Source organism: Rhinolophus sinicus, linkage group LG04, assembly GCF_036562045.2.
Source record: "Rhinolophus sinicus isolate RSC01 linkage group LG04, ASM3656204v1, whole genome shotgun sequence".
Lineage (NCBI taxonomy): Eukaryota > Metazoa > Chordata > Mammalia > Chiroptera > Rhinolophidae > Rhinolophus > Rhinolophus sinicus.
In genome coordinates, this window is record NC_133754.1 from 116336377 (window position 1) to 116349560 (window position 13184).

General features: G+C 35.2%; 1 protein-coding gene across 1 annotated transcript; it reads right to left on the bottom strand.

Annotated features, from left to right (window-relative positions):
* Positions 1-4513: 4513 nt before the first annotated feature.
* LOC109438083 (heterogeneous nuclear ribonucleoprotein A1) lies at positions 4514-11389 on the bottom strand. The gene is given in 3 exon segments (XM_074331516.1): positions 4514-5079; positions 5082-5198; positions 11335-11389. Coding segments are annotated over 3 exon segments (738 nt in total).
* Positions 11390-13184: the final 1795 nt, after the last annotated feature.

Sequence of the window (13184 nt, forward strand, 5' to 3'; positions counted from 1 at the left end):
GTATTTCAGAGTTGTTACTTTTCTTCTCCCTCTGCCTGATGGCATTAGGGGATTTTTCTCTGATATGTACTGTGAGAACCTGGTAAATCTCACAAATTATGGGAGCCCACTAAGACTGGGTTCCCCTGGACTTTTTAACTGTCAGAGTTGTCCACACCAAGCTTCCAGCAGTTCAGTGTTTGGTTTTCCTACCTGGCACTAGCTCCTTTGGCAGTTTCCACTCATGATTCTCCACTCTGGTAAGCCATGATTTCTTGCGTTCTCCTGTGCATCTCCAAAATTGGGGGCACCAGCTTGCCCCGTATTCTCTTTTACAGCTCCAAAGGAAGTTATTGATTTTTTTAGTCTGTTCAGCTTTTTATTTGTTGTTATGATGGAACTTTTATTTGTTGTTATGATGGAACTCCTTACATTTGGACCCAGAAACACATTTGTTAATTTTTAAGCGCTTTCTGTTGAGCATGTTTTCAGATGTGAACAGGCAGATTAGAAAGCATAGTAGTTCATATGTCAACCCATATTCCAGCTCTTTCATCTTGGTACATATGTAGTCCAGCCTGAACTTCCCTTTCCTCCTTTGACAGTGGATGGCAAGTCTCAAGTTAGACCTAGACCTTCTCTCAACATTACTTTATATATATATATATATATATATATATATATATATATATATATATATATATATATATATATATATATCTCGTCTACCTTCTTACCTGAGCTCACATGTCCCTTTGTCAAATATACAGTGATCTTTTTTCTCCATTTATAGAAATGCACTTTCAGTTTTGTTTTTTTTTCTCCTGTATTACATACTGAGGTTTTTCACATTAAAACACTCAAAAACTATTTGGGGATTCTTTTATTTATTTTAATTGATTTTCCTGAGTAAAGAGCTAGGTTAGTAAAACAACAACAACAACAACAACAAAACAGGTTCTTTTAAAATTTTAGTTGTCTAGGCCCTTGGATGAGCAGGGATTTTGTAACAGATTTGAGCTTTCTCAAATGGATTGTTTGCGGGTTGCTGAGTAGACTTCCAGTGGAGGTATTCAAGCAGATACTTGGCATCCAGCTGGTGAAGATATTGTAGAAGAAACTGGGAAAACAGACGAGACGTAGAGTACTTGTGTTCTAAAGTCTCTTCCTGATCTATGTGCGTGTAAACTTATGCATTGATTTCTACTGGTGATAGTCACAAATTACATTTGTATCAACCTTCATATTCACCTGTCTTGTTACCCAAACAAGTAGAAGTATGATCAGGCAAAATATTGGCCCTTGCTACTGACTGACCAACAATAGCACATGAACCAAATAGATAAACTTATTTTGAATATTTTAATATCTACTTGCAAATATGATTTCCTGCTTTAAATTTGTAGTATTCTTTGTTGATACAGTTGTAGCTGTGGAGTAGGAAAATTGGTGGAAACTTACTTCATTTGTATAGGCACCTAACTTGCTATAGAAGAGAGCAGAATTCAAAGATGAAAGAAAGGGCAAGCTAATTTATAAAGGGTTGATTTTGATTTGTGATGGTGAGTATAAAATATTATCGTGGAGTATGGAACACAGGTGTAATGCAAATAGAAACAGAGTAAACAAAATTTGTGATTGGTGTGAGGTAACACATAATTTTTGTGGTATAAAATTGATGTAAAAGGGGTGAGCTATTTGAAAGCATTGAAGCTCCATAGTAGCAATTGGAAAGAACTGTAAGGATCCAGTGAAGGGCTTTGAAAAGAAGTTGCTTTGAACTATGTGAACTTTTCAAAATGATGCAATTCAGTTCCAAATTCTCTGGCATTTATTCATGTGATTTTTAGGGCAGCCAATAAATGGGATCAATATTGACGACCAATTGAATTTTCAAAAACACTCAAGAAGCATTCATTTTACTGAATAAAACAGATTCATTTTTCATGAAATAAAAGCACTTTAAAAAGGCATTATATTAACTTTAATAATATTAGAGTTGATGGCTATTCATACTAGTTTGTTCATTTTATGCCACTGTGTTCTTACTCTGTCAGGTCATTTTCAATTCATTTAGTTTGAAATGAGATTTATAAAACATGGTAATGCTTTTTTAAGTCTCTTCCAGTTGTTCATGTTTGGAATATGCATTAGTAGATAAACCTTTCTCATGCAACTTCTTACCTATCTCGGGTTCTTTGCAAATAAAAAAATGTTATTATCTTTGCAGTGGATTCTTTGACCACGATTGAAATGACTGACTTTGTGGGTGCCGTGAACTTTACTGATATAATACATTTAATGCTTAGAAAAATTGACTTGACTTTTCTTGATGTAAAATGGATTTGTAGCTGAAGAATATCATGACGTTCATTTTAAAAGTACAAAATAACAATTTAGCTAGGATACTATCCAGTAGTCTCTCCTCTCCTCCCCCATTTTGGTCTACCATGAACAGAAAGATCATGTGAAAACAGATGTAGTGGTTAATCTGAGATAGCAATCTTGGTTAATAAATACCAATATAATACTTTTCACAGGATTGAATAGAGCTCTTGGAATCTTCACACAGGATTGGAGATGACGTTTTTTAAAGTAGATGCATGGGTCAATGGACATATGCAATCCATATAAATGATTGGTCCTATTTCAGCTAGACCTATTATACTAGATTAAAAATTGCAAGAGTGGATATGGGTTTTTAGCAGCATAAATGGGTCGTGAGTCAACACAGATTGGCTGCGGAACAAACCAGGGGTTCTAAGCAGAATTTCAGAAATAGCATCTTATTAAGTAAAAGTTTTAAAGTATTGGGTGCTGGGTTGCAAACATATTTCTTTAAAGTTAATGTGTCCTAGTAAAATTTAAATCTTTAATGTCATTTGTGTGCATGTATAAAAATATTTCAATTTAAAAAGTTCCTGTGATAGTGCTGATTATTTCAAGTGCAATACTTTAAAGAAAATAAGTTTTTTTGCAAATGAGCATTACGATAGGCATTTGGTTTATTTCAAATTAAAGTATAATCAATTGTAAAAATAAATTTGGGTTTTTACTTGGTTATTTTCAAGATCAGTGCTTTAGAAAATGTGCATCACTCAATTTTACATTTTATACTATAAAGTTCAAAATAGAAATGATAGAAAGTATGTAAAATATAATTGGTGATTCTTCAATAGATTACTGTTCTTAGATTTCCTTTACTAATTTGCTCATTTAATATGCATAGGGATGTGTTTGTTTCACTAATTATATCTGATTACTTTATGTTTGAAAGTAGACACTAAAGTGGATTTTCCTTCATAAAGTACCAAACACTTGTTTTCATGAATAATTTTCAGTTCATGAAGATATGTAAATATAATTTTTAGCTTAAACAATTTTTCTAGTACACTATAAGCAAGGAAAATGATATGCAGCTGTGAAAATAAACAGAAACCTCATTTCAAATTGAATCAGGAGGCTAGAAGAGAGAACTTTGACCCATGTGTCACTCACCACAACTACTGATCCCAACAGGGAGAGATGTACCTTGCATCTCCAACAGGAATTTATATCACTACTGCCCAGCAGGAGGAAGCAAAGATTTCTTCTTGCCCAGTAATACCTTTGCCAATGGGAGACTGCCAGAACCTAGCCAATGAAAAGTCACTATATTTTGAACTTCCACTTTCCTACTCTGAACTCTTTGTTTACAACAGCCCCTCCCAAGTCCTTTGTTTTGTAGACCATGGGCATGTTTTGCCATTAGACCACATGTTCCAAATGCAGTTCTTTGTTGTTCCCAAATAAACCCATTTTGCTCAAGAAATGTCAGGCTATTTGTTTAAGGTCAATACAGCATTGAACATAAGACAGACTTAAAACACCAGTTTTGTTTGTTTGTTTGGGAGCAGTCCTAAAACTACCCACATTAAAATTGGATTGTAATGAACATAGATATGTCAAAGATGGAAGCACTACATTTAAGGTGTAATATGTATGCATAAATGTTATGGTCAGGAATGTGTGTGTATAAGAAAGCACTAGGATATACTACTGAATGTATTATGTACCTCAGCATACTATATATGTGGGCTACATATCTAATTTAAAAAATCTAGTGGCCACATTAAGAAGTAGAAAAAAACGAATACAATTAATATCAGTAATACACTTAACTAATCTACCCAAACTATTATCATTTTAATTGCAAGCAATGTAAAAAATATTGATGTTATTTGTTTTCCATAGTAAGCCTTCAGAATTTGGTGTATCTTTTACATTTACCACACATTTCAATTTAGAGTAGCAACATTTTAAGTGTTCAATAGCCTTGTGGGGCTAGTGGTTCTCATTGGTCATCATGATTCTTTACAAAGATGGAAAGGGTGTTTCTCAACATCACCTTGTAGAAATGGAAGGAACAGACATTTTCCCTCTGGGTAAATATTTAACCATCCTATTTGTACTTAGTTGGAAACAGAAACTTTGAATTTCTAGTAAAACTCCTGTAAATATATAATCTTTAAATGTATCCATTTATAAAATTACTTCAATTGTTGTAATTGCCAAGATCATTGTAGCCTCTGCCACCTCCACAATTGCTTCCATCATCACCAAATCCATCATAACTATCCCCACTGCCACCATACCCTCCACCACCATGACTGACACCAAAGCCACCTCGACCACTGAAGTTTCTTCTACGACCAAAGTTGTCATTCCCACAAAAACCACCTCCTTGACCACCACTGAAGTTTCCAGAACCACTTTGTCTGGATGAAACACTAGCCACCTTCTGCTTAGATAGGGCTTTCCTTACTTCACAGTTGTCACCATTCACAGGACGGTATTTCTGAATGACAGTCTTTTCTACAGAGTCATGGTCATCAAAGGTGACAAAAGCAAAGCCTCTCTTCTCGCCACCGCCTCGGTTGGTCATGATTTCAGTCACTTCAGTTTTCCCACATTGTTCAAAATCATCTCTTAGGTGATGTTCTTCAGCGTCTTCTTTAACACCACCCACAAAAATCTTTTTCACAGTTAATTGGGCACCAGGTGTTTGAGAATCTTCTCCTGAGACAGCCCTCTTTGGTTCCAAGACTCTTCCTTCCACCTGTGTGGCCTTTCCTTCATGGCTGCACCCACCTCCTCCATCGTGGCAGAGGTGACAAACCCAAGGCCTCTGGATCTCTGGTCCCCACATAGTCTGTGAGGTTCCCCGTTGCTCAAAATGGCTCCTCAGATTCTCATGGTTGTTTCCAAGCTCAAACCTCACATGAAGAGCTTCCGCAGCTGTTCGGGCTCCTTGGGAGACTCTGACTAAGATACGATGGGAGGGGAGACTTTAATTATGCTTATGGGGCAGTGTCCACATAAACAAAGTATATGTTTAATGCTATAAATTCCCTTGTATTTACTGCTTTCACTGCCTCCCATAGATTTTGACAAATTGTATTTTAATTTACTTCAAAATATTAATGTTAGTATGGTATATCTTTCTCCATTACTTTACTTTTATCCTATTTATACCTATATTTAAAGTAGATTTCTTGTAGATAGCATTTAGTCAAGTCTTGTTTTTAAATCCACTGTGAAAATCTTTGTCTTTTAATTGCTATATGTAGACCATTCACATTTAATATGGTACTGACATACTCATACTTGGATTACTATCTACATGTTCATAATAGTTTACTATTCATTTAATTTGTTCTTTGTTTCTTTCTCTGCATTTACTAGTTAAATTGAACATTTTATATGATTCCATATTCCATAGCATATTAATTTCTTTTTTTAAGATTGTATTTTTAGAGCAATTTTAGGTTGAAAACAAAATTGAGAGAGATATACAGATATTTCTCATATATCTCTTGCTCTCACATATGCATACTGTTCCCTATTATCCACATCACTCACTAGAATGGTACATGCGTTGCTAAAGAGGAACCTAGTTTGCCACATCATAATCACTCAAAGTCCATAATTTACATTAGGATTCCCTCTTAATGTACATTCCATGGGCTTGGACAAATGTATATATCTATCATTATAGTACCATACAGAGTATTTTCACTGCCCTAAATATTTTCTTCACTTATTCCTACCTAACTCCCCAATTCCTGACAACTACTGATCTTTTTATTGTTTCTATAGTTTTACCTTTTCCAGAATGTCATACAGTTGGAATGATACAGTGTGTAGCCTTTTCCACTTAGTAACATGCATTTTCCCCCATGTCTTTTTATGGCTTGATATCTCATTTCTTTTAGTGCCAAATAACATTCCATTGTCTGTGTGTACCACAACTTATTTATCTATACTTCCACTGAAGGGTATCTTGGTTGCTTTCAAGTTTAGCAGTTATGAATAAAGCTGCTATAAATGTCTGTGTGCAGGTTTCTGTGTAGACTTAAGTTTTTAACTCCTTTGAGTAAGTACCAAGAATTGCTGGATCATATGGTAAGAGTATGATTAGTTTTGTTAGAAACTGGCAAACCATCTTCCAAAGATGCCCTACCATTTTGCATTTCCTCCAGTAATGAATGAAAGTTCTTATTACTCCATATCCTTGTGAAGATTTGATATTGTCAGTTTTCTGGATTTTGTACATTGTAACAGGTGTGTAGTGGTATATCATTATTGCTTTAATTTACGATTCTCTGATGATATATGTTATGGAGCATCTTTTCACGTGCCTATTTGTCATCTGCATATCTTCTCTGGTAAGGTATCAAGGCCCATTTTTTAAAATGGGTTGTTTGGTTTCTTATTATTGAGTTTGAATAATTCTTTGTAAATTTTGTATAATAGCTCTTTATCAGACACGTCTTTTGCAAATATTTACTCCCAGCTCATGGCTTGCTTTTTTCTCCAGAAGCACTAGATGTTTTAAGAATAATGGCTTTATTATGTGAATTAGGACTCATTGTATAAGAATTTTAGGAGGAGAATTCCAGGAGTTACTGGATAGTCAGAAAAGAAGTCACCAACTACTCAGTTTAAGAAGACAAGCAAGTCTGGCTGATGAAGTGGAATTCTGAATGGAGATACCCTGGGTAGGTTTGTGGGAAGTTATTTCCTCTCTATAGCGTCCACTTCTGTTAAGTCTATAGATAAGTGAGTGGCAATGTGGGACACTGAAGGTCTGAGCAGTGACAGAATTTGAGAAGAATTAGATGCAAAGTGGAAAAGAGCAAAGAAAAGATGGAAGTTATTGGGTACTTCTGTCTGCTATCATGGGAAGAAGAGTAGGCAGACTTCAGAGAGTGTTAGGCACTCTTCACTTCTGATGCAGAATCTCATGCAAATTCCTCTGTTGGCTAACAGATCCATACAAGGAAAGGGATTCTGTGAAAAATAATTGTCAGATTAAACAAACTGTCACAGCACAAACCAACACAAACTTAGTATTTCTGCCAAGAATTAGGGCTAACTATATAATACTAATTTAAAAGTGATTAAGCATCAAAAAATAATGCTCAAGGACAGAAGTAAATAATGATAATCATAATAATCATAATAATGGTAATAATAGAAAATAGCATCTTCAGTATTTCCTCCAGGAATTAGAAGAAACCTTAAGCCTATACTAGCGCAGAAATTTCATGAAAGTTAAATAAGTCAATGCCTCTATAAATCATGTATGATAATGCCTTATAGTGAGAAAAAAATGAAGATGACAGGGGCATAAACTGAAAATATAAGCCATGACATAGAAAAGTTTAAACCAAATAAGAGCAGAAAACAGACCTTTCTGAAAATGAAATTAGTCTCATGGAAGATATACTTACGAAAACCTTCATATCATGGAGAGGCAAAAGATGGCAAACAGATGGAGAGATTTCAAAATATGTATTATGTGGAGAATGTAGAAGAAATCCAGATAAATGTATATTTTGCTCAGCAATTTAGAGGACAATAAAATCCACATACAAACTTAGAATTTGATACAGGTCCTTTGACATATGAAACAAAATGGATTTTTAAAAATTTTCAAAGGCACATAACATATCAATCATATGACTGTGAAAACTAGACAGGAACAGTGAATTTAATTAATATGGAATAATTATAGTAAGAAAACTATGAAATGTGTCTATCAAACATTATGGACATTTTCAAATAAAATCTACAAGAACAAAAATATTACCTCAGCCTTATTAGACTGGACTGAAATATCCTGACTCTGACATAAAACAAAAATAAAAACAATTATTGATACACATGTGTGTGCATGCACGTGTGTGTGTGTGTATGTGTGTGTGTGTGTGTGTGTGTGTGTGGCAGGTCCTTGAATAATGTCATTTTGTTCAAACATTATTGATGCCATAGGAACTTCACTCTTGTTTATATTAATTTATGTGAATTAGCCAATGGTAAAATTGGTTTTGTTATATGTTGTTTTGCTTAAAGTCACAGAACCTATTGACAACATGTGAGGACTTACTGTATAAATTCTTCTAAACATTATCATCTCCAATATGTGGGTCAATTAATCATTCCTACATTTATTTATACATTCAAATGCATCTTTTTTTGGTTACCCATGCAGATCAGACACTATTCTTGATACTATGTCTATGATACAATGTTAGTAAGAGAGAAGGATTATGAAGAAAATAAATGAATTTAAGGACATAGTTATAGGGATGAGTCCATTAGACATGTTTTAATTTCAAAGTTAATATATTAATAAATGCTTATTATTTGAAGTTAAAACTGAAGTAATATTTGAATTCTGTGTGAAACAAATCTATTCCAAACTAAAGAAGAAAAACAATGCAGAATGACCTTTAGGATATGACACTAGAAGCTTACAAAACTGTAAAGCAAAGAGAAAAAAGAATGAGAAAAAAGGACACAATATCCAAGAACTGGGACAACTACAAAAGGTATAACATACATGTAATGGGAATACCAGAAGGAGAAGAAAGAGCAAAGAATAGAAGCTGTACTGGAAGCAATAATAACTACGGATACATTCAAGTTAATATCAGTCACCAAACCACAGATCTAGGATGTTCAGAGAACAGGATTTTGACAGGATAAATTCCCAAACAGCACCAACGATAACAATATTCGTAGGCATATCATTTTCAAAATTCAGAAAATGAAAGTAAAGAAAAAAATCCTGAAAGAAACCAGAGGGAGAAAAAACACATCACCTGTACAGGATCAAATATAAGAATTACATCTGATTTCTCCTCAGAAATCGTGCCAGCAAGAAGAGTTTAGTTAAATATTTAAAGTGTTGCGAGAAAAAAAAAACCCACTGACCTAGATATCTGTGCCCTGAGCAATTATCCTTACGTAGTGAAGGAGTAATAAGACCCTCTCAAACAAAACTAAAGGATTTTTTTTCTTTTGCCAGTAGACCTGCCTTGCAAGAAACATTAAAAGAAGATCTTTAGCTAAAAGGAAAATAATATAGGTTAGAAACTCGAATCTGCATAAAGAAAGGAAGAGCATAAGAGAAGGAATCAGTGAAGTTTCAGATCCAGCTCACGCATAAAGTTATACGGCGGAGGATGCAGTATCCCATGATGACTGGTACTGATGAAAGTGATAGGCACCCAAAATGAATTTAATTTTTGCTTACTTCTGACCATCATCTAAATCTTGAAAGTCTTAATACCAGAACACATTTCAGCATGTTTTCCTGGGCTCCTTTGCTAATGTTCTTGTGGAAAATATACCTAATTCTTCTTGGTAAATTTCACATATTTAGTTAATGACACATATGTGGCCCGATTTAGGTTTGGTTTTAGAGAAGCGCATTTGATTGAATTATGAGGTGAAGTTTTCAGGAAAAAAATGAGTGAGGGAAACAGGATGGGGCAGAGGAAGGAGCTAAGCAAGGATAAAGTCTCTTTTGGAATCTACCTCAGTTTGAACCCATGGGGATCCCTGGATCATTAATTGTTTCACATGTCTGTCTTGCCTTGGGACCAAAGGTTGGGTCTTTTGTAATCCCGTGTCAGGCACTCATTAGATAGGAGATAGGCCCAGAGAGAATGCATAACCTATCATGCAAGGTGCTACTAACCTCAATTTAACAAGTTCCAAAATTTTTAGGAGTACACATTTTTTAAAAAAACAGGACGATGATCAATCCAAAGGTTCACTGTCTTTCAACTAACATCTATAGTGCTGATGTCTGAGATAAAAATGTTTCACTATACATAAATCCCACCTAGTTCTTGAAGGTATTCAGTAGCACCTCTGTGGTATATATTCTGATTGTAGAATAATTTCTAATTAGGGATCAAACAGCACTTCTAATGTATCAACCCACTAGCTTGTAGCATTTCAGGGAGAACCCTTCCACTCTTACTATCCTTAGGCTCAGCTCTCACTGAATCCATTATAAGCTGATTGCACTGAAGAGTAAACATACAGAAACATCATTAGCTGTGAGCTCCAACATGTTTTCTGATCATTGTGGCTATCATTTCCTTTTCTTTCAACACTGTTTCCTTTGACTGGAAACATTCCATTTGGAGTATGCCTTGTTAATGTTACTATTGCCACAACCTTTTGCACACACTCCTCTAATATGGAGAATCTCCAAGACTCTTTAAAAAAAATCTTCAAGAGATATAGAACCCACTAGTTAAATATAAATTATATAGTCACGACACTCTTAGAAGAAAATCCCCTGGTGTTGAAGTTTTAATTTAAATACTCCTAGACAGTGGATAATGGACTTAAACTTCTGGTACATACACTCTGCTTTTACCTATTCTTTCTTTTTGTAAAGATTAGTATTAAAATATAGCTAGTTTACAATATTGTATTAGTTTCAGGTGCACACCATAGTTATTCAACTTTTATTTACCTAAAGAAGTGATCACCGTGATAAATCCAGCAACTATCTGACACCATACTGCATTATCACAACATTATTAACTGTTTTCCCTATACTTTTATTATATTTCCATGACTTACTTGTTTTATACCTAGCAATTTGACCCTCTAATTCTCTTTCACCTTTTCCCTCCTTTTAAAAATTTTCAATTACAGTTGACATTCAACATTATATTAATTTCAGGTGTACAGCATAGTAGTTAGACATTTATACAATTTAAGAAGTGCTCCCCCTGACTAGTCTAGTACTCACCTGGCACTATACATAGTTCTTATCATATTATTGACTCTTTTCTCTATGCTTTACTTTATATCCCCATGACTATTTTGTAACTACCAATTTGTACTTCTAAATTCCTTTACCTTTTTTACTGTGCTCTGCAACGCCCCCCCCCCCCACTCAATCTGGCAACCATCAAAATGTTCATTGTATCTTTGAGTTTGTTTCTGTTTTGTTTGTTTATTTTGTTCTTTAGATTCCACATTTAGGTGAACTCACATTACATCTGTCTTTCTCTGATATATTCTGCTTAGCACAATACCCTTCATGTCCATCCATGTCGCTGCAGATGGCCAGAACCTATTCCCTTCTGTGGCTGAGCAATATTCCATTGTATATATGTACCACCTCTTCTTTATCCATTCATCCTTTCAGGGACACCCAGGTTGCCTTCATATCTTGGCTATTGTAAGCAGTGCTGCAATGAACATATGGATACACATGTCCCTTTGAAGTAGTGTTTTGGATTTCTTCAGATAAATACCCAGAAGTGGGATTACTGGGTCCTTCTTTGTCTCTTGTTATAGCCTTTGTTTTAAAGATGATTTTATTTGGTATAAGTATTGCTACCTCAGTTTTTTGTTCTTGTTTCCATTTTCATGAAGTATCTTTTTCCATCTCTTTACTTTCAGTGTGTGTCTTATGATCTGAAATGAATCTCTTGTAGGCAGATTATGTAAGGGTCTTGTTTTCTTATCCACTCAGCCACCCTACTTTTGGTTGGAGCAGTTGATCCATTTACATTTAAAGTAATTGTTAATAGATATGTAGTTATTGTGATTTTATTATTATTTTTGTCTTAAAGAAGTCTCTCTAAAATTCCATGTAATACTGATCTGGTGGTGATGAACTCCTTTTGCTTTTTCTTGTCTGGGAAACTCTTTATTCTTCAATTCTAAAGTACAGCTTTGCTGGGTAAAGTAATCTTGGTTGTAGGTTCTTGCTTTTCATCATGTAGAATATTTCGTACAAAGTTTCTGTTGAGAATTCAACTGACAGTCTTTTGGGAGCTCTCTTTTAGGTAACTAACAGCTATTCTCTTGCTGCTTTTAAGATTCTCTCTTTGTCTTTAACCTTTGTCATTTTAATTATGATGTGTCTTGGTGTGGGACTCTTTGGGTTCATTTTGTTTGGGACTCTGAGCTTCCTGGGTTTCTGTATCTCTTTCCTTGACCAGGTAGGGAAATTTCCCATCATTATTTCTTCAAACAGGGTTCCTTGCTCTCTCTTTTCCTCTTCTGGTACCTTTATAATATGAATGTTGGTACACTTGATGTTGTCCCAGAGTCCCCTTAAACTATTCTCTTTTTTAGGGGGATTTTTTTTTTCTTTTTGCTGTTTTGATTGGATGCTTTCTGGTATCATCTTCCAAACCGCTGATCTGAGCCTCTGCTTCATACAATGTATTATTAATTCCCTTTAATGTAGTCTTCATTTAAGTTATGTTCTTCATTTCTGATTGATTCTTTTTATGTTTCCTAGCTCCATTTTTATGTTTCACGTCTCTTTGTTGAAGTTCTCACTAAGATCATTGAGCTTCCTTATAAACAGTGTTTTGAACTCTATGTCTGGTAGATTGTTTATATCCATTTTTTTTAGTTCTTTTTCTGAAGCTTTGTTCTGTTCTTTCATTTGGGACATATACCTTTGTCTCCCCATTTTGGCTGCCTGACTGTGTTTGTTCTTGACTGTATTAGGTAGAACTGCTATGTCTTCCAGTCTTAGCAGAGTGTCGTTATGTCATAGGTGTCCTGGAGGGGTCCCAGTGGTGAAGCCTCCCTGGTCATCTGAGCCAGGAGCTCCAGATGTGTCTCTTGTGTGGGCTGTGTGTGCCTTCCTGTTGTAGTTGAGCCTTGTTTGCTCTTTGCGTGTCAATAGGAGGCATTGACCCTCAGGCTGGTTGGTTGTGAGGACTGGCTGTGACTACAATGGAGGAGATGTGGAGGGGCTGATCCTACAGAGCAAGATTCACTTTAGCAGGGCTCTGGTGCTTGCCCAGTTTGTCCTTTGGGTGTATCATTTGTAGAGGCAGCTGGGTAGTGCTGCAGTTCAGTCTGATGCTGGCTACTGGGTG